Source organism: Syngnathus leptorhynchus, chromosome 11 (genome assembly GCF_054491065.1).
Source record: "Syngnathus leptorhynchus isolate UIUO chromosome 11, UIUO_Slep, whole genome shotgun sequence".
Classification (NCBI taxonomy): Eukaryota; Metazoa; Chordata; class Actinopteri; order Syngnathiformes; family Syngnathidae; genus Syngnathus; species Syngnathus leptorhynchus.
In genome coordinates this window covers 6,374,822-6,397,299 of record NC_141205.1, presented here as the reverse complement: position 1 = coordinate 6,397,299, position 22,478 = coordinate 6,374,822, and the positions used below count along the sequence as shown (strand labels likewise).

The 22,478-nt window shown below is 42.5% G+C and overlaps 1 protein-coding gene across 3 annotated transcripts in view; it reads right to left on the bottom strand.

Annotated features, from left to right (window-relative positions):
- The window catches only part of ppfia4 (PTPRF interacting protein alpha 4), a 31,676-nt gene extending 9,448 nt beyond the window's left edge, over positions 1 to 22,228 (bottom strand). For all 3 annotated transcript variants that reach the window (XR_015067603.1, XM_085924668.1, XM_085924669.1), the window contains exons 1-10: positions 21,984 to 22,228; positions 21,536 to 21,803; positions 3,301 to 3,402; positions 2,875 to 3,039; positions 2,636 to 2,710; positions 2,392 to 2,463; positions 1,467 to 1,688; positions 904 to 1,038; positions 505 to 639; positions 189 to 272 (exon numbers count right to left, since the gene is read on the bottom strand). Coding sequence is in view for 2 of the 3 variants with exons in the window: in XM_085924668.1 (XP_085780794.1) it covers positions 189 to 272; positions 505 to 639; positions 904 to 1,038; positions 1,467 to 1,688; positions 2,392 to 2,463; positions 2,636 to 2,710; positions 2,875 to 3,039; positions 3,301 to 3,402; positions 21,536 to 21,793 (1,248 nt within the window). In the remaining variant the exon portion in view is untranslated. The remainder of the gene's footprint in view (positions 1 to 188; positions 273 to 504; positions 640 to 903; positions 1,039 to 1,466; positions 1,689 to 2,391; positions 2,464 to 2,635; positions 2,711 to 2,874; positions 3,040 to 3,300; positions 3,403 to 21,535; positions 21,804 to 21,983) is intronic.
- Between the last annotated feature and the right edge of the window lie 250 nt (positions 22,229 to 22,478).

Here is a 22,478-nt window from a genome sequence, read left to right as displayed (position 1 = left end):
ATGCAACAATGAACCAGGAAAATGATGTGTGTGTGTTAGGGTATGCATGAGGGAGCATAGAGGCGAGGCATCTCACTAATATGAAGCATCAGTCAGCACACATGCACGCACGTACACACACACTGAGAGGTCAGAGAGATCCTGCAGGGCACGCACACACATTCTTTTACACAAACACACATACAGACCCTTCCTAGTTCTTGGTTCTTCTCCTCCAGTTGTGATTCCAGCTGTCTGAGCCGCTCTTCCACGTTGCCATGGCGCTCCTCAGCCTAAAAAGAGGAGACACTTATTCATGCATCTGCACACAGGTCGCTCTCTAAAGGCCTTGCAAAGTGAAATTGTCACATACACACTTTGCGACGGCGTGTCAAATTGACAACACATCTTTGACTGCTTCTATGTTTGCAAATTGCTGACTCTTTACGTTCTCGTACTTATCAAGTTTCAATGACCGTGCATTGATGTATACAGTATTTATGCATGTGTGTGTGTGTGTGTAACCTTGGACAGTGCTGCTACTCGCTGTGCCAGCTCAGCCTCCACCTCTGGCAACGTCTCAGCCTTCCTCATAGTTTGAGCCAACCTCTGCTCAGCCATTTCCAGCATCTCCTGCAGCTGGCGCACTTTCTCTTCACTCTGACTCACAAACACGCGTGCACACACACAGTGTACAGGAGACAGTTGTGCAGAGTGAGGGCAAGGATATGGAGGATGTTGCTTCAATTCCCAATTGGGACGTGAACTCCGATTCACCCGACACTTTACATGAACCTCCAATGCTATGAACCCCCCCCCATCCCCTCGCCATTAGCTATAAGTTTGTTTCTCATATGATTGGCAACTTTGGCCATGTGTATATTTTATTCATATTAAGCGGACAGTGCTTGTCCATCACGCTACCTGTCTGTGCAGGGAGTCCTTGGTGGCCAGCTCGTTCTCCAGCTTGTCATTGAGATCGTGGATGTGTGTGGTTTCTCGCTGGGCGGCAAGGTAACGTTTTTCCAATGTTGTTATTCTTTCCTCCATGTCTTCTCTCTGCAAGCCGAGACAACCACAAACCCAAAAGGGCTTTTAGTGTAATATGTGGGTCGAATACAAGTAGGATTGACAACATAATCATTTCAGATGTACAAATTTCCAACATCCACTTTTAATTAATTATACATGAATCGTATTTCAATTATTTTTATAGGCTACATTGTATCAATTATTCTCGTTATTGGCTGGAGTTCATCTAAATGATGTGTAATATCCATTGTGTAAGAGTAATGAGACCTTCAAGGTCAGACAATCAAGGTTCAACATTCATTATTCACAACTTTAGCGGGATTGATTGCAATGAGCCTCCCGTGAAGCATAATAAACAATGTTTTATTAACCTTTTATCTTATTTTGCTTCAGCTCGCATCGTACCTCGTTTCCACGACAACACCATAATGGATTTTTACGTTGACGCTTCTCACCTCTCTCTGTTCTCTCTGCTGTTTGATTGACAGCTCCTCGCTGCGACTCAGCTCCCGCCGCGCGCTCGCCAGCTCGGCCTCCAGCTCGGCCACACGACCGTTAAGGGAGGAGGAGTGCTCGCGGGTCTGTGCCAGTTCTTTACTGGTTCTGTCCAGGAGCTCCTGAAGCTCAGACACCCGGTTGCCATCTTCATGAACATCTATGGAGCCGTTGGGGAGTCTCTGCAAGGTAAACCCACGCAATTAATGGAAATGTGAGCGCATTGGGATGGTAGAAATAAGTTCTGGTTTGTGTGGTGCAATTTTGAACATGTTAATGTTGACAACAAATATACTTGATAAAAATGGATGACCTAGATTTTGACTGTGGTGAATTTATGCAAAGATGGGTGTTTGAGGTTACGCTGCCATGTTGTTGTTTTGATGTTTCTTGGCTCTTCACAGCTCAAAGAGAAGTTGATTAATTGAGCAGACCTTAAGGGACACATATTCAGACAGGGAACACAGTGGGCAGCCCAAATTATTTGGACTCTACTGCCGGGATCATGAACACAAACACAGACACGCAAAAAAAAAAAAAAGTACTACAAGCAAACTGTTTGAAGTGGTGCAATTAAACACACCAGGTGATTCTCTCACTAGTTTGTTTTGGGAGAATCAAACCTTCCAAACAGACTCAAAGTGCCCATGATGGTCTTTTTTTTTTTTTTTGCTCAGGTTGTATTTTTGTTTGTGTATATTTTTTTAATGACAAATCACCCTGCTGTTGAAGCAGAAGGCCAAAGCTTTTTCTTTTAAAAAAAAACAAACAAAAAAAAACTGTCTGTCCGAATACAAACAATTTGAAGGTAAATCACTTTGAAGTCATGAATCTTTGGACAAAATAAAGCACAGAGCAGAAAAACAATCACGCAGTCAGGAAGACCTTCCATGGAGGTTTGGATCCATCTGTCCCTTCCACCGAGTCACCATCCTTCCGTTGTCTCACCATACTCAACTGTAATGTAAAATAAGAAGAAAAAAAACATAAAAATCACATTTCATTCTCCTCTGAGTGAATCCATAATGTGAACTCTCAAGAACTGCAAGTGCCAAAAATTCCAATCAGCATCAACGGTGACATCAGGACACACAATTCCCGTGTACTAAATTTGTGTACAGATTTTCACCTCTTGTGTGGTAGCTGACAGCTGTCCCTCCAGGGTAGACACCCGCTCCAGAGCCACGCGAAGCCTCTCACGCACCTGACCAGCGCGCACACACACAGCATTTTCAACATTATTTGTGTTATTGAGTTTGGCTAATAATTTATTTTACCATGAACCAGTCTGGGAATGTAATGGAGTACAAATACTATCATTTTTCCACTCTGTACTACAGTGTCCTAGTAATCTTTGAAATGGTTCACCTTTTCATCCAGAGCTTTGTGATGCTCAAACAACGACTTGAGGGCTTTGAGGACCTCGACCTCACTGGAGACTCCAGATGGTGGGGGGGGCTGCCTCTTCACAACCGTCATCCTGAGACTACGCTCGTGGCGAGACACCAAACACTCAAGGTGCTCCAGAAGCAGCTACATACACACACACACACACACACACACACACACACACACACACACACACACACACACACACACACACACACACACACACACACACACACACAGTAAATCCACGTTAAACCTTTTCTTTTATCCTAACAATACGTATGGAAGCACACACATAAGAGTATTGTGGATTAAAATCAAAGCGAATATTATGTTCAATCTGGCATGTGCTGACATAAGCACACACACAGACACAAACACACAAAACCACTCATGCACACGTACTCTGGTGTTGTTCCTTTCGGCTTTCAGCTCCGATATTTCCTCTTCTTTCTCCAGCAGCTGCTCTCGACAAATGTTCAGCTCCTTGGTAAGTGTGGCAAACTCCTACATAACACACATGCATCTGAGGTTAAGATTGTTTCACCTCTCAACATCTTGTGACAATGTCCTTTAGTGCTATGACCATCTACGTACATTTTGCAAACAAGATTGTTACTTATAGTTTGAGAAGGCATCCAGAATTATTATTTCTATTGTTTGATCCCATCACCCATCCAGATTGGGCCTATTGACTCAAATGCGACATAAATGGAAAATACACTCATGACCTATTTGTTTCAGTGTTTTGTTTCTTGCTGTGCTTTTGTGGCTTGAGCACAATGCAACACTTACACTGATTTTCCTTCATGTCTCAGGAAACACACACACAGAGACACACACACACATCTTTGCATATACAAAATCAATTCCTGGAGTTTACCCAGACCTTAAATTACCTCTAACCTTCCTTAACCTTACAGTTCATATACCTTCACCCTCTATGGTAATGATTTATTTTAATGTGACCTGCCTTCCTGCTAAGGTCATCAAGTCATTCAGAATCTGCTGTAAATATAGTTTTATGTCTCCCATTTAAACTGTATGCATTATGAATTTTATAATAGTAGCCTTTTATTTACTCGAGCAGGTGTTTTGCTGAGCTTCATTTGTGCAAATGATAATACGCTGGCAGAACTAAACACGCATGGCATGTGTAACTGCCTCGCATTAGTAGTTTCTATTTGTGTATTATTTATTATTATTCATAAACATATGTGCCATTAAATTCATATGTAAATGTGATAAAAGGAGGAGTAGAATGTATCCTGCACTCTCGCTATGCTTAAATTTGGATAATGAATCTGTCAAAAGCCTCTTTGACATTTATACGCCCATCTAATCCATCCATCTATCAGTCTAAAGGTCACGCCTAACCCCTTTTCTTAGATTCATGAAACTACATCGTAATTCAGTCGAAAAGGGGACACACACGGATGAGGTGACTGAGGGGATAGAAGTGGGGAAAGGGAAAACAGGTCAGCATGTTTGAGTGACTTTGCATTATTCCACAGGGGTGATCCAAATCCACCAACAGATGTTGGCGCTCACCGTCTCTTTCAATCACTGCAAAAAGGCTCGACGGGCCACTGACTCGCGAGTTCATCCCTTCATCCTGTTGCCTTTTGGGAGCACTCCACACGTGCTCTCCCAAAACACAAATAAGCACAGAAAGGTATGAACAATTCATTTTGTCGGGAGTCTTGCATAATTGAATATCTATCCCGCTATATAACATAAAACAATGCATCACTGTCTGGAGGAATAAAAATCTCCATTTAATTTCACAGAAGGGTTTTTCCCTCTGGCACAAAGATGCATCATTGTGCGTATGACAATCGGAACCCCTTCGAAGCACGTGCGCTCCAATGATATTTCCTCTACTTCACAACAAGCGTAGCTGGCTGACAAGGCGACGTCGACATCTGTCAGAGGCTATATCACGCCGAACCGAGAGAAGGTTCTGGGCTTCAGCCTCCAACCACATTGTGAGATAGCAAGCAGGGAGCGAACACTGCTGAGCCCAGACATTGTAAAAGGATTGCTCGCTTTCGCTTCCTTAAGCAGTTTGGGATTAAAGGATGAAAAAAAAAAATGTGTGTGTCAGAGGGTGTGTGTGCAGTGTGAGAGAGAGAGCGGGAGAGAGAGAAATTGGAGTGCAGCTGGATAAAAAAAAAAAAAAAAGCTTCAATCAGGCACATAATCCCCCCCCCCTCAAAAAAAAATAACAATTATATATATATATATATATATATATATTTATTTTTTTCTTTTTATATATACGTACAAAGTATTTTGTATTTGGTGAAATTATGTTTTTTTTCTCATTTGCTGAGAGGTGTGGGGAGTTGAACTTGCACCACGGCATTTCTTATTTCCTGAAAAGTTCAGAATATTCTGTTTTAAATTGAGCTTCATTCCACATAACAACAACTTCAGTGCTTTGATGTGCTTATGTCAACTTCTAAGGAAAAGTTTGCAATTTCAAAAAAAAAACTTTGGCAAATGTTAAAATTGACATCATGCTCTAAAATGACTTCTGATTTCATCCAATCATACCAAACAGCCACCCAGAAAAAAAAATGATGGCAAAAGTACATAATAAATATGATCAGTGGAAAAAAAAAAATCAGCCATCTCTTGTGCCGCTGCACCACTTTTAGGGCTCTAGAATTACCTCTGACTTCATCCAATCATACCAAACAGCCACCCAGAAAAAAAAACCCCACAATAAAATGAGAAAAGAATTGGGAATGCGCCACTAACTTGAATGAAGGAAGAGAAAAATAAAGGTCAAGAGATGATTCATACAACCCACGTAAATAAATTAGACTCTTCTCTCTCACAGCATCTCAGAAACAACAAATTGCTCCTAACACTTTTCCTGGGTGTGAATAGGTAGTGAGTTATCTGCTGCTCTGACGCCGCTGCCTTGCACACTTCCATTGCCATGGCAACACAGCATCAGAAAAGTGTTTGAGCAGGATACCAACAGCAAGTTTTATCAAACGACTGCAGATGTTCACACATCCAAAAAATTTACAAGGCCAATGAGACACTTTCTATGCAAGAAGGAGAAACTGGATGCAACATTTACATTTTTCACAAGAAAATGTCGCATTCAAAACTCAGGAAAGTTCTCCTTTGGTTCTCCGGCTTCCAATATGTTAGATGAATTGGAGGCATTATTGACTGAAAAATGTGACTGTGAGTGCTCGTCAGTCAAAGTACAAAGGTTGTAATTTGTTGATGAATGAGGAGTAGTCAGTGGTGTATAAGCCGAATATCAAAACAAATCAACTTATATGTACATTATTAAACCATTGTAATGATCCAGAGTCTATTGAAATGCTGAATTAGGTTACTTGAGAGACTTAAATTGACTTAAAGAACTCTGACAAAACAAACTTCATGTGAGGATAATACTTTGTGTTCATCTGGTGTCGAATTAAAATCTTTCTTACCCTTGTAACTACATTGCTTTAGTCAAGCACGTAATGCGCAGAAGTTATCGAGTTGTCAAAGCCTCACCTCTGCAGGCATTGAAGGCCTGAGACCAGAATAGCATCCATTCATGTGTCCCAACGCTCCTTCATTAAACAAAACCGACAGCGTAAAGAAGGACAGGGAAAGAGAGGTCACGAGGGGAAGTCTTCCTCTCCTCGGCCGAGAGGAGAAACACAAAGACTTTTTGTTGTGCATCGGTTTGTGTGCAACAAACACGTAGCCAGAAAGAATCCCACTCATTGCGCGACATATTGAGTTTGTCATTTTGTTGAAGCGGAACACGACAAGACACAAGCACCCACATCAACTAGAGAGAAGCCTTAGTGGAGCAACTTCTTTCTGCATTTCTTTGAAACTTCAATCATTTCATGGCAGGCTGACTAAAGCATGGAGGGAAAATTGGGAAAGGGAGAAAAGGACAAAAAGAGGCCATGTGACAGTCTTAAAAAAAAAGAGTATCAGAAGTGAGATCAATACAGCCAACGACATGTGACTTCTTTCCACTGGAGATCATCCTTCATTGCTTCATATCCAAACTCTGCACGCCATTCCCTACCTGGTACATGTAGGTATTAAAGTGGGTCCCATTCTGAAGGTGGATCTTCACCGTTGGCTTCATGATGGAGGTTCAACATAGCAGATCGCTCAAACACAACCCCCATGAAAAGAGAGAGAAAGAGCGAGAGAGGATAGTGGAAAGTGGATTTACAAGCTGTTCCCTAACGTTATTCCCTCTACCCTCCCGACACCGCTACGACATTCTTGTTGGCTGCCCTGAGAACGGGTGAGCGAGAGAGAGCGAGGAGAGAGAGTGAAACAAGGGCAGGCTGAGTCAAAGGGGATTGAGGTACATTTAGGTTTTTTGATCAGAGAGAAAGACAAAATTGAGAGGATGGGGGGCAGTGATCAGCTGATGGAGGAAAGCACCAGCCACCTGTTCTGTCACACACACACACACACGCACGCACGCACGCACGCACGCACGCACGCACGCACGCACGCACGCACGCACGCACACACACACACACACACACACACACACACACACACACACTAATGCTTGCACACATAAACGGATACAATCGAAGCGCCAAATGGTACAATTTGATGAGAATTGCACAAAAATGAGAGTAGAGAAGGCAAAAAAAAAAAAGATTGTTGGAGCCAATTTAATTTCCTTAGCTCAAACTCTAATTTTGGTTAAGATTGGCTGGCCTTGGGTCATGGACCTTTATTTTGACACAGCCTTTTGTCACCTGGTCAGTCACCTGATCAGGCACCTGATCAGGTAAAGATGACTGCTCAGTCAGTCTAAATTTGGCAAAGGTAGATAGTAGTGATATAGGTTTTTTTTTGTTTTGCCACTTCAAACTTGTATCTTTTGGAATTTAGGAAATTTTAACTTGGAAAATGAACTTGAGTTTACTTCTTAGAACCTTTTATGTTGAAAGATCATATTCAGGTTATTTAGCCGTAGTTGGATCACACAATTTGGATTGGCTGCATCGATTTTCCATCTGCTTGCCTGCCATCGCCTCTCTACCTCTGCCTGCTTGCCTCCATGTTGGACATTCTTTCTCCATTTTCAACAAGGTAAGCGCAACATTTGTATATAGTTTTTTAAGATAAGTGCGTGACAACAACTATACAACATCTAACCTTTAAAAATAAATGATTTGAAACTGTCACTCACAATGATCATGACTAATTCCTCTTTATAAAAAGCCAAGTCACTGCTCACTTAACCCAAATTGTAGAGCTCTATTTTCATCCATTATGACATTGCTGTGCCTCCAGATTTTTGTCTATTTCTAAATGTCCCTCCACTCCCAGTGGAGTTTCAAAGTGCTTGACTGCAGTCTGAAAGCGCTTGCGGAGTTGTTCTAGTCTCAACAATAATCAGCCAATGTCTGCAAACAACGCGTGTCACTTTGAGCTTAGTTAGGAGAGAACTCGGGCTAGCTGGGGATGCTGTGTTGGGTGTACTTCAAGTTCAAGCAGGGTTCATCTTAAAATACCTCAATTACAACAAACTGGAGTCCACAAAGATACTGACAACCAAGCGAACGGCCCATTTCTGCTCAGCATTTGGCTCATGTTAACACGCACCGCTTTTATAGCTTCCAATCTGATAAACACACAATATGGCTATTTCAATTACTCTTTAACTAGCCGCGAGGGATATAATCGACAGCGAGTACAAACAATGGCAGTAAAATGAATTTAATGATGTAAGAAGCGTATTGTCCACATTTTTAGTAAAATGACGTGATGAAAACAGGATCAATTTTTATAACTGACATTGCTGTCTTTTGATTCATATTGTGTTCATTTCAAAACTATATCCAATTGTTAGTATCATCCAAGCTTTTAATTAAATACTCATCAAAACATAACTTCTAAAATGCTGCTGTGCTGTAGAAAAAGAAGCAAAAATAGTTCCAGACAACAAGCCGACTTGCTTGCACCTTGCAGGAAACAAGGGACCTCCGCTGAGAAAGCGGTATGTGATTGTGCAAGACAGGGTGAATTAGTGAGAAAGACAAGTCGCAGCACAGCATAACGTCCTTTTGTGATTGTGCTGACTTCCACCGTGAGCTGACAGCATCCCAGTGTACCCCGGAGCCTCAGTGTGGTTCCACTCTGCAACTAAATGGACCAGGAACTGCTCTTGTCTAGTTTTGCAGGGAGACAGTGGCTCCTACTGGCCGCAAGGTACTCACAAAGCCACACTTTAAAACAGCATGTGTAAAAAGGATGATGGTTTGGGGAAAAAAATACATGCCACCATGCACACCTGCTTGTGACAGCCCAAAGTTTTGACATTTGAGAATTCACCAAAATGAAAGCACTCTGCTTCTCTATTATTCTAGCATGTCATTCGTTCACACAGTATTGTCTATCTCATGTCTTTCTCCTCGAAACCAAACAACCTTTCCTTTCACACTTGATCCATTCCAGAGACCCTTTTTTCATGCAGTCACAATCTCAGCTGAACCTTCACCCGATGGAAAGCAGCCATTTTATATATATATATATATATATATAGAGCATGGGAGTCAGAGGACAAGCCCACAAAACCCTTCCCCCATCATCTTCATTACCAACCCATTGACCATGTGGTATAATGCATTGGTGCATCAATAAATAAATAAATAAATAAATACATAAATAAATAAATAACTGCAACACAAATAGAAAAATATTATACTGAACACATAAAAAGAAATATTCATGTATATATATATATATATATATATATATATATATATATATATATATATATATATATATATATATAAAATAAATACTCACAGGCATGTGTATTCTTTATCTTCTGCAAAGAACAACTATGAATAACAGCTAATAAAGCAGCTACATTACCATTATCACATTAAAGCGCTATTAAGTAATGCAGTGCATTAAAAAGAAAAGCCCAAGGTAATTTCCCCGCATAGTGGTTGTTGCTTTCATCCTTCTGCCATGCAGAATGATTTGTTTCCAGAGCCATCCCGCCAGTTTAAAGCAGCCATGTCAGCTTTGTTTCCCTCCCCTGTCGCCCTCACCGCTCAGTTCACTCAGTCTCTCCTTCTCCGTGTCCTGCTCCATCCCAGCGTGGCGTTGGGACCATACAGCCATTGCAACAGATGCACACAAGCAAAATCTGTGCCAAGACGTTCAACAAATAGTCTGTCCCAGAAATGTTTCTATTTATAACCACCTTTCATTGTTGTGCATCTAAATAAAACTACATAATTTAGGCCCTGTTAATTTACAAACAAACGGTTCCTGTTCGCCACCCAGTTGCATCCAAACAAGTCTGGCTGATTGCTTAAATATGCAGTAGCACCGCACCCGAGGAACAGTCTCCGGCAAGCGCCGAAGACTCCACAAAAAGACACACATGTACACATGAGACTGACTCGTTCAATCTGTGTGCTTTGCAGATGAAAGTGAATCATGTCAGACAAAGGAAACAGCAGACAGCTGTTTACATATTAATGGGAATTATATTGAATCAAAGAGTAAATAAGGCAAACTCCTCCAAATGTGTCTCCTCTCTTGTATCATTCTTAATGATCGACTCACACACTGCAACAACAGGAAGAGGTGTGTTTGTGTGTGTGGAGGTCAGGCATGCTGCCCTTGACCTTCACGCTGTAAAACTGCAATGGCAGGATGTAACTCAACACAAATGTGTGTGTGTGTGTGTGTGTGTGTGTGTGTGTGTGTGTGTGTGTGTGTGTGTGTGTGTGTGTGTGTGTGTGTGTGTGTGTGTGTGTGTGTGTGTGTGTGTGTGTGTGTGTGTGAGTCACGAGTAAGGCTTCAATGGCTAAACTGTGGCGACAAAGGTAAGGGACAGAAAAAAATATAGTCAAAACCCAGCTTCGCTTATTAACACACATTTTCAATGTGTTGCGACTCCTCCCCTCAGGAGCCGTTTAATGAATTATTCTGCTTTACTCATCCATCACATATTCCCCGATCTTACTTCATTTTGCTCTGCCTCCTCTCGAAATATATGGCGTGCCAGTGGAACCTCATAAATGTGCACATTCAACATCACAGCCTTTAGGGAGTGTCAGCGAGCGTGCGACAGACGTGTGTGTGTGTTGCAATACTTTCCTATCACACACAGGTTCCTAAAATACTCGTCTTTGTATCGCTCAGGAAATGCATGCGCACGCACACAAACATACACAGCGGGATGCCTGACTCAAATATTGAAGCCAAAAGGAGGGATGCATATTAAACTGGGACTTGGGCAACATTTCATATTAATACAGTCTTATACATTTACAATAAGATGCTTTTTTGTTTCTGAATGTCACACCGCCATAAGCTTCAACTTTACAGATGGATCTAGAGTCAAGATATTTTCAAGTGCTGGTATCAGTCACAGGAAAGTCAATTTGCCACCTTGTGACAGTGACATTACCTATTTTGCTCGAAGGGGGGAAAAAAAGGATGTGAGGCAAATATTTATCCAATTGCATCATGAAGCCGGCAATTATTTGGGGCTTGGCGGCTACTATTCTGGGTCGTACTGTGTGTCTACAGAACCAATACATTTGGAGCACAACCAACCAAACAGACAGACAGACAGACAGACAGAATGGCCGTCATACTATGAACCAGATTAGAAGCAAATCGTTTTTTTTTTTTTGGTGTGTGCGCGTGCATGTGAGTCATAAGGCAAGAAAGCAGCAGAAGAAAAATCACATTTCATAAATAAATCATCTGGGTCCTTGTGATCTGGTGATGGATTCCACACATACATATACACACACACTCACACACACACTCCATCCCATGGAGATGATTTTGTTTATTTTGAGAAATGGGGATTTAAAGCCTGTGAGAGTGGTATGCACATGTTTAGGGGGAACGAGGTCATTTCAGTGCGCATGTGTTTGCATAAATGTGTGTCGTTACTGTAGCGGCCCCTTATTTTCCCGCTGGTTTAATCCCTCACTAAGAACCAGTATGAGTCCTTATGACTCATGCGGTGGCAGCTCATTTTCTCTGGGTATATAAATGTTTGTGTGTGTGTGTTTGTGTTTTGTTTTATATTTTCATTTTCATAATCCCCCAACTGCATGGAACTGTTCCATCCTCAGAGTTTACTTCGTGCATGTAAGCATGATGCACCTGAACTCATACTAAGGGTGGCAAATTTAGGTGTGGCTTAGCTTGCGTGATGACTTTGCTTGGCCACTTTGCTGGTCGTAGATGTGCCAAGCCGGGCCAGTCACACAGTGACGGAGTGAGCTCATCTGTACTAAGGCGGGGGGGGGGTCTATAAATATTGTAGATGCCTGCAGTCGAACCTCTCAGCAAGCTACTGTATGATGTCATCCAGGAACACCACTCACTAGGACACATGCACACACACACTGCCCGCTGCCAAGGCCAATAACCATGGCAACAGTGGGTGTGGTATGTTGTGATGCAGGGACTCAAAGTTGCATTCTGGTCCATCATTGTCTTGAGTTGGCAATGAGGTTGTTAGCCATCTTGACCCCACAAGCACACACCAGATTACCGCCATTGAAGTTAATTGTCCTGCCTTCCTCACCGAGTGAGACAAATGAAACAAACGGTACAGAAGCTTTTCATTCTTGTCTTTGGTTAAGCACGTCTTTCATCCTTCCTACTGCATTGAACAGGGAATTCCTTCACACTGATCTCCAGCCAGACACACTAACACACTGAGTAGGCTCAGCTTTGGCAGCCGATCAGAACCAACCACCAAGGTTGAAACTGCATGTGCCAGATCCACACGCAAGCGCACAAACGCGCACACTAAAATATGTGCAAAAAAATTAGAGCATCTTTGAAACAGACACGTTTGCTTTGTGTTACCTCATCACATGCCGTCTAGCTTAAATTAACTGCACAGTGTTGCTGACAGTTGGCATCCCATGAGACAGAAGGTGTCAGGAAGTCAACATTCACCCCCAGCATCCCGTTTCTATGGAAACCAAATGTGAAGCGCTTTGAGAGGTTGAGGTGGTAAGAGAAAGGTCTGCACATGGACACACACGCACATTGACGGATGGAGCCTGATTGACAGTTTGATGTTACGGGAGGTGTGAGGCCAGATGATTTGACGTGTATTGTGTGCGCTTAATGTGTGTGATTGCGAAAGCTGACCCCGCGGTGCCCTTGGGGTGAGGCTGGGGGGGAGAGTCTGAAGGGACTTGTATCCCACTGGGTCAGCATTAAACATGCTCCAACTGGATGATGGGTGTATTCCTATTGGGATCTTGTGCACTCGTCTCGTGTGTAAGATAACAACATACGGTAAATCGGTGTAATTTGAGACAGAGAGGAAAGAAGAGTTGATTATGACAAATGAGGGGATTAAAAATAACCTGACAACACTGACAGATGATGGAATATGGTGTTTGTGCTGACTTGGCACAAATAGGCAATATTTGACTCCAGAAGCAAGGACAGCTTTTATTATTCTTGCTAATGTTTTATGTTAGTAAAAAAAAAAAAAAAAATCTGATTTGAATTATTATAAAAAATGAAAAATAAAGAGATTTGAATCACACATGCAGAGTTGTCCCCAGGGTTTGTCGTTTTAAGCGCACTAAATCAGCCAAACAGGACAGACTTAAGCGGCTCTTACAAGAAGGTTTGCAATCAGGAGAAAGTGCAGCATTAAGTGTTAATGTGAAAAGGCTCAGGTGGATTGTTTGTTTAAATGGGAGAATCTGCTGCAACAATTTACTCCATGCATATCAACAGTGTGATGTCGCTATGCGGTTACAGACAAATACATTTTCACATTTCATGTCAGAATCCAGACCAGAGCAATTAAAACACAAGATTGCAGGGACTGAGTGTGTGCGCTCCCTCGAGGGTACCCACCCCCCATTAGTCTTCTCACGGAAAGGAGAAAGACTAGAGTGGTTATCCGGTGAGTGACACAAGATGCGGAAATGTTAGTATTTGCAGACTGAGAGCTGAGAAGCGCAGAAACTGGAGTCGGCAAAAAGGAACAATTCACAATGACAAAAGGGTGCAAGGGGAAACTGGATATGGATGAGGAGGAAACATGGAAGATGGCTGCGGAAGTGTGTGTGTTGGAAGCTGCTTGGATAGGAGGGTCGGTGGGCGATAGATGCCAGCTTCAAGTGACCTTTATGTAACGCAACTACAGGCTCCTCCCCTTCATCGCTCATTTACACTTGAGCTCTTTTGCAAGTGGACATGTTGATGGAGTCAAACTCTAATGAGATTCTCACACAGAGATGAGTACAAACCCCACGCAATGGACGCAATGTTATGCTAAATTTGTTAGTCCGAGTGCTAACTTGATTGGTTTATAACCAAGGGAAAGGAGAATCACTTTCCCTGTTCCATCGAGAGAAAGTGTGTGTTTGCAAAACATACATCCAGAAATTCATTTGCTCTCAGGCTATGATGGAGACATGGCGCTTAGTGTAATGAGCTGATTTTGGGTCGATTCATTGCACACGTAATAGCTAAAGGACATCTTTGCGCACGTTGACACACGAACGTAGACTGCCCACCTTATGGAGTCGGAGCAAAGCCGTGTGAGTGAGCAAAGAGATATGCAGCTTTATCTGACAGACCGATAGCTAACTAATAGGCCTCTCAGCGCGCACGCTTACAGCCAACGTTGCTGATAAGGCAGAGAGCGAGAGAAACCGAGAGTGCGAGCTTGCATGCTTGCAAAAGAACACAGCACTGTTGCTTGACGTGGAGATTTCGTTTTCACAGAGTCTGCCTGTGTGTTTATCAAAAGGAGCTAGAGAGTACTGATATTTTCCTACCTTGATTCACTCGTGGTACTGTGAGGTTTATATTGACAGTTTTAACAAATATGACAAAAAGTGCTTTTCAGGAAATTGAGTGACTTGAGTGCACAAAGTTGTTTTCAAATAAAACCATAGCGAGGTCTTTGCAGCAAAGTCAGCTCATGTCATCTTGTATTTATCACAGACGACCCTCAGAACACGGATTAATTTGGTGTGTGACCGGCCATGACTCTACTTTCAAGCGGCTAATATCTCATTCGCATCAGGAGAGACACTTTAGTGTGCAAGCAGCAAGTCATCGTGCGAGTTCATTCCCATGCGGCTTGAGTGAGAAGGATGCATCAAGCCAGTTGCACACAAATTGCAAACCAAAATCTCCATTGTGATGTAATTATCAAACAACCAGACATAAAATATAATGTGACGTGGAAAGAGCAATGTTTGTCACTATACATCCACCAACAAAAGATGTTCAATGTCAGCCTTTCGCTAACTAGCTAAACTGTATGTCTTGTAACTCTATGTCCTTCTTCTAAATCCTCTATTTAACTTGCATGTCACGCTCTCACAGAGTGGTTTGTGTGTGGTAGCAGAATGGGGGCTAGTGGGTGGGCAGGGTTGGTGGGGAGGGATGCTTCATCTCTGACAAACTGTATTTCATGGAGCGCATTTAGCATTATGAAGATCTTGAAATCCCTTTAACGGTTCAACTACGGACCTCTGATGCCACATTTTACTGGTTAAAAAAAATGTTGGGTCTTAAAGATGTCCTCTCATGTGTGTGTGCATGTACTGTAGATGCACTTTATGAACAGTATATTTCAGTATGCAGAAGACATGGCAGTTGTTGTCAGCATAATTAGGGCATGTCTCATTTCTACGGAGACTGTTTCCATTCAATTTACAGTATTACTGTTCAGCCTTTTTAAATCTATATTGTTTATCATTCTCCCACGGTCCTCACTTCTCCCTTGATCTCCCATGATGCAGAGGGGACAAATTGGCACCCCACTGAGTTAAATGTGCCTGGTGCTGAGAGCCAGATGGCACTGGCACAGGGACGGAAGGAATGAAGGATGGATGCAACTAAAAGATTGTGCGCCGAAGTCATGGTGCGACAGGGCCAGCATGGCGGTGATAGCAATCCACGATTATAATCCGTTAGCACTCAGGGGCGTTAAAGGTTGCATGACCTGGTCGGACAGAGTTTCAAGGAGGTCCTGAATCAAACTGAATAGCTAGCAATCAGAGAAAAAAAATTGTGAGCTGCTGAGAAGAAGACATTATGTAAAGCTGTCAAGTTGCTGGAGAGAGAAGAATGTGACGTTAGTCGACTGCTGCTGCTGGAGGTATAAAGAGTGGAGTCTCATCACTAGTCAATGATGCCCCTGCTTAAGTGGAATAAAAATAAATGGAGCCATTAAGGTACTGTGATCCCCTTTCGGCACTTTCAGCCATTTATTGAACAATCAAACACACAAATACAAAATGACAATGCTGTCAAGGTGCTGCTGTTGGCCACTACTCACGCCAAGACACTCAGACTACGCACAGTTACAAGTTCACTACACTTACCAACCACAGGGAAAGCCAGGGACCACAGAATGCAAACTATACATTGTGTCTGACAAGTACCGAAAGTCCCAACTCAAAACATCGATGTTAGAACAGCCTAAAACGAGCCTAAAAATGCAAAACGAATACCCTAGAGAACATTTTCATGTCCCTTTGTCTTGACTTCTCATGTTATGTCCTTTCTCTGTCGCTGTCTCCCTCTCTTCCTCTAACAGGGTTTCTTGGTGGCATTCAGCTGCTCACTTTACGCTCCACTTTGCTCCACATCAACCCAAATTCCCCTGTTTGGTGCTTATGTAACACAGCAAAAAGATTGGGAATCGGCAGCTCACCAATGAGGACGGGCACATTTTTGGAGTGACTTCACTTACCCTCCCCAATATTGTCCCAGGCTACTTCTACCAATCAAGTGTAAACAACACTTGCTGTAGGCATGCTCGCTCACTCACAAAATCTGACATATCAATATTACATTGTAACATTTGGAAACAGAGAATGTTTCTGTGACATGAGTTCACATGGTGGCCAGAGGCTCCCAAACGTGCATCTCTTTGGGGATGGTGTCTCTTCTGCCAATCAGTCACTCAACATTCACATCCGTTTTCCAAAAATACACCAAATAGATATTACCCCTCTGAGGGTTTGAGAATACTGCCATTCATTTAGTACTATTTAAGAAGAAAAACTCATTTTCTTAAGCTGTCAAGCGTATTGGCAGCCTTACCAAGCACCGACATGTGTGTTTGTTTCCATGTTAGCCAAACGTCGCTTCTAGCTGTTAGCTGCCTGCCAGTACTACTGTGGGAATCAAATCGACAGTCTGGATAATGTACAGCAAAACAAAGTCTTATCGCAATAGAAGGAACTGCATTGCAGAGCCAAATGAGAAGCCTATAATTTTCCCTTGCCACACACATTTTAACACTTTATCCTGTGCCATTGTTATATATACGTACGTATATATGTGTGTATGTGTGTGCGTGTGTGTCTGTCTGTGTGTGCCTGTACAATTGCAGTAGAGGCTATTGCTATTATTGTTGTTTCACAGTCGCCTGTAGCTAAGTTCACCAGAAAACAAGGCCGATATTAAACCTGCTAAATGCATTACTCAGAATGAAAATGACAAAACTTACATGGGTTAATCGTAATTTACGGTGGCCTAAACATTTTAGATCCGGATACTAAACCTCTTGTGACATCTGGATTGTGTCACTGACGCATCAGAGAGCCTCTCGTCTCATGTCAATGCAGCCGGGGCCAATGTGCCTCCTGTCTGCCAGCTCAAAACGCTACCGGCAAGTGGAAAATCAGGGCTAAAATGCTGTAATTCGAATTAGCTCTGACTCAGTACGCTCTGAGCACAGTTAAGGTACAAAATAAATGCACCTCATTTACCAGCCTAACCATCATAAAAATAGTACGCTTAGAGGGTGCATTGCTTTTTTTTAATTTTTTTTATTTGCATCGTCACGGCAACAGCTATGCATGCTTTTCCTCCAGGTGAGAGATGCTGTTTCATTGCAAACTAGGGAATTTATTTGCAGCTCGTATTTAATATTTATAATAAATAAACAGAACCACCTTTTGTTGCTCCAGGACTAATGTTATAATTTTCTAATTGGAATGCACCACATCATCGTTCAATATGTATATTATATAATTTTTCACCAAGCGACCAACATTAGTCAAGCAAATAAAGACACTGCACGGTCCTCACTTGGCTTGATGTAGATATACTTGCTATTTGTGTGTTATTAATGATACACAGGCAAAAGGGTATGCACAATTGCATGCACAGCCACTAAAATTCCATACAAGAGGTGGTTGTTGTTTTGGAATGGCAGCAACGTATGTGCGTGAGTACGTGTGTGAATGTGTGTGTCCTCTTTGTGTATTTGTACGCTGGCAAAAAATAGCCAGTGTTGCATCTGACCGGAACAGGTGTCACAACACACAAACACACGGCTGAACGCTGCTAACTTATGTGGTTAGCCGTTCTTGGAATAAAGGTGAAAACGGGACCGCCTCCATCATAAATCTTCGCTCTGGAGCCGTGAAAGATTTGGCATTGTAAAACTAACGGCAAAGAGTGTGAACTACAGGCCGCAGGATTCCCTTCGAATTCTGTCATCACTCTGAAGTTGCCTGGCAAAATAACTAACTATAGATGGTGACAAACGAAAGACAAAACAACCCAGTGATCCAAAGTCACCCTGCCACTACCGTATTTGGCAACACAGCTTTTAACGATACAAATTGCCTTCTATACCAAAGTGACAAATTGCGCTACTGCGTTATCAAAATAGGATTGAAGAGTCTTCTAAAGTCAGCATGTGGGTTTTAAATATTTAGAAAAGCAGCCTTACCGTTTCTTGCTAATTCCGATCTCAAGGCTACCCACAGGGCTCCACACTTGAAAACCAGCTAATGCCACATAATCAACACTCCAAACTAATAGGGGGTATCAAATTATTAAAAAAGTTAATTGTGGGTTATGTGGAAATATCAATTCAGCACACGTATCTGCGACCGGTTACAATTTTTGCATCCATTTTTGATGCATCCAACACATTTGAATGTGCTCCTTTTTCACACTTGTTTTTTTGCCCAGCACAGAAACGTAAATAGCCTTATTTTCAAATGTTTCCAGGTTCAAAATGTTGCCATGGCAACAAATAATGTACCAAGAGAAAACCCAAAATCCTAAACAGTGTTTTTAAATGAAACTGAAAATAAAACAATTAAAAATGGGTGTCGTCAGAGTAAGGGTGCCAACCTCAATCTCAGCAAGCACACCGGTTGGCTTGTCGGTTGGAATAGTTTCAACTCAAATGAGAAACTTTAGGGTGGAGCAAACCCGAATGATACAGCACCTGAAACATTTTGGTCAGGGCTATCATTTTTATTTATATAGCCTGATCTCAAGAGAGCGGGAATTCGTGTAGCTTGCGTAACATGTTTGAAGAATGAATATCTATAAATGAGGCATGCTGAACTAATGTTTAGCACATCTGCCTCAGTTGGGAGGGAGGATCAGTTTGAGCAAAGGCATTAATTTAACAAATATTTTTGTCCCCTGTATGGTTGTGTCTGTGTAAAGTTCTGCCTTCAGTGTTTCCTGACTCTTTTGGAGCACACTGGCCCAGAAATGTCAAATCACACACAAACACATGCATGCACATGGATGCAATAGGTGTAGATGACACTTCCGACCGAAAGGTTACACGGCATCGTCGTCTACGGCAAAGAGCACAGCACCGCTCTAATACATTCTGTGTTTCCAAACCTGTGATCCGATCCTCCTTTTTTACACTATTTAAATGTGTTGAGGCGAGACATGTCCCTGCTCCAACAAAGCACAGCAAACCTGGAATAAATGCCAAATGATTTGCATTACTTATAAATTTACAAGACGTCAATTTATCAGCAAACATGGACAAACAAATACGTTTTCCAAAGAAGTGCTTGTCAATCCAAAATAAATAAATAAACATCTTCCTACAAATCACGACCCATTTTTTTCCGCTGAAGTTGATGTTTGAGAAACTTACCTGGCGTCATCTTTACGCTGGTGTTTTCAAGTCCTGATTTTGAAGTGTGTGTGTGCGCAGTCGTCTTATAAGCAAGCATACCAGTTGTAATGTATGTGTAATGTCCCTGAGGTGAATGACATCATAACTAATACTTGCATTATTGCTACAATTACACATCACGTTAAAGCAAGATTAGAAAACAAGCATGACAGCCTCTTCCCATCCTCTTTCTCTCTATCTCTGGTACACACAAAAACACAGTCTCTCTCCCATAAACACACACACACGTAAGTGCATGTGTGGAAGCAAGCAGCCCAGGGCGATGTACACTAGCAAGCAGCCATGTTTCTCCCACAAGCGACTGCAAGGATGCTGTCATCTCCAGCATGGTTCTTTCTCGCTCTCTCTCTATCACACATACACACACATACACAGCGTCATGCTCGGTGTGACATCACGCCACACGTTTAGACCTGAGGGTCGGAGAGGATAACACAATATTTTGTGCTGAGGCCTCATTGTTGCCATGCTCGGTGGCTGCAACATCGCTTATTCAGCTCTACCGTCAAAGATATGCCAGGTCACCATAGGCGCTCATTCACTTCCATCGACGGTTACAGACATCAGGGTTTCATTTTAAGTGGGCTGGCAGTGAATGTGATAATGATGAGGTGGGTGAGCCTCTTCTCTGCAGGGGTTCCGGCAAAATGTGGGCCAAAGCCTCATAGTAGCAAACCCACTTTTCTATATTTCTTGTTCGTTAAGCTTGGCTGCATTTGCAAGAAAGTGTGATCAAGGGCTGAAAAACAGCAACCCATTAAAGAGGCAACATGATGCCAGTCATGACCTACATCGGCAACATCACAAGAAGTAACTCAGAGATTTATCTGACATAATACAGTTATATACTAGATGTCTCATTGGTAGACTCAACTGCAAATTGAATAACTTTTATTCTATTTGAGAAAGACCATTTTCTGCAAGATTTTCCAAACCTTTTCATTTGTAATTGTAAATATGGTTTTCTTATCTACCCAAACTCACAAAACTACATACCGAAGAAACATCTGCATACACAAAGTAACAAAATTATCAACATTATGACTACTGGCTACATTTTTCACAGTTCACTGTGGTGATTACAAATATACGTATTAGCAAAACAGTTGCAGTGTTTGTCTTCATTTACTCACAATAGCGATGAAGCTGTTTCTCGAGGGAGAAAAAAAAATAATTGGTCACCAACTACATGTTTGTTTGCCATTGTACATCATTGTACACGTGGGATGTGTTTGCCAATTCCGTGCCTGCTTTATTTGCTAAGGGTTAAAACCAAAATGTCAGTGAATATATTTTGATGTGCTACTGTACATTTATAATTTCAACATGTATCCCCAAGATGTGCCTAAATTTCTAACATGTACCCCAATCTTAAGTGGTCACCAGAGGGAAGTGAATTTGTCTCTGCAGAAGAACTCCAGTCATTCCCTCTGACCTATTTTCATACATCTTGATCACTGGCCTTGAGTATTTCACACAATGCTTTAAAAGCAGGGCTACTATGATAGTAATCTTTCTTCACAATATGAAGACTGCCACTCATCTTGAGTGATAACGCCTCTCCAACCCAAATATCCCAATAACCGGACTCTAGTCAAATAAGCTATACCACGCAATATAAATGTGAGGAACCTGGACCCTTCCATGCAGAGACCGGCTGCTCCTCACCTGAGGCAAGGCTGCGTTGATCTGACGCTGCAGCACGTCCCTCTCGTGCAGCGCCGCCTGCAGTTTGGTCTGCGACTGGATGAGGGTTTCCTGGGTCTCTCTGAGGGACTCTAGTAGCTTGTCTCTCTCGTCCAACATGTTGACCATCAGCTGCTCGAAGTTGGCCTCCTGCTCAGAACCATTCGGCACGCTGCCGGGTCCTCTCGGGGGACCGGCCGAGTCCCCCTCGTTGATGGTCGGCATCACCTCGCACATCATCTCTGCTGCGCTGGATGCACAGGCGACGTGATTGTCGGTTCAAGACGGGTGCGTGTGTTACATATGAATTAAGCATTAAGCATCTGATTGGAGGCCACAAGCATAAAAAAAAAAAAAGGCAGCATGCAGTTGTGGAGGCGCGTCTTTATATTCACGCACGTCTTCTTTCAATAGTGCATTTAATTCTTACCTATTCAGTGTGATCCAAATGACGCAATAACTGGCGACCTTCCATCCTCGTTAACACATCTACTGTCGTTTCTCCCCGTGTGCAGATCCGCCCTTACCGGCGCGCCATGCACTCCCTCGCTCACATGTACCAAACCCGGCGTGACGTGATTGACAGGTCAGGCGCGCCGCCGCTCGGAGGGGCGGCGTCCGCGAGCATGGCGGCGATCATCGGAACAATTCCAAAATACCAGAATAGAACCGTGACAGAACGTCTGATGTGCTCTTGGAGCCAGTCAATGTGTGTGTGCGTGTGACAGAGAGTGATCGAGTCTTACTGTATCTGCATCCGCCTTCTCCGCTTCCACCCCCCTCCCATCACACAAGCACGCACCATCACCGCTTAAACACACATCAACAAAACCCGTCTACCTTACATGATGTATTGCACACTTATAAGGTCACGTTTGTCTGCAGCTTCATGGGTGCAATATAGTGCAATTTGCATGATTATGAC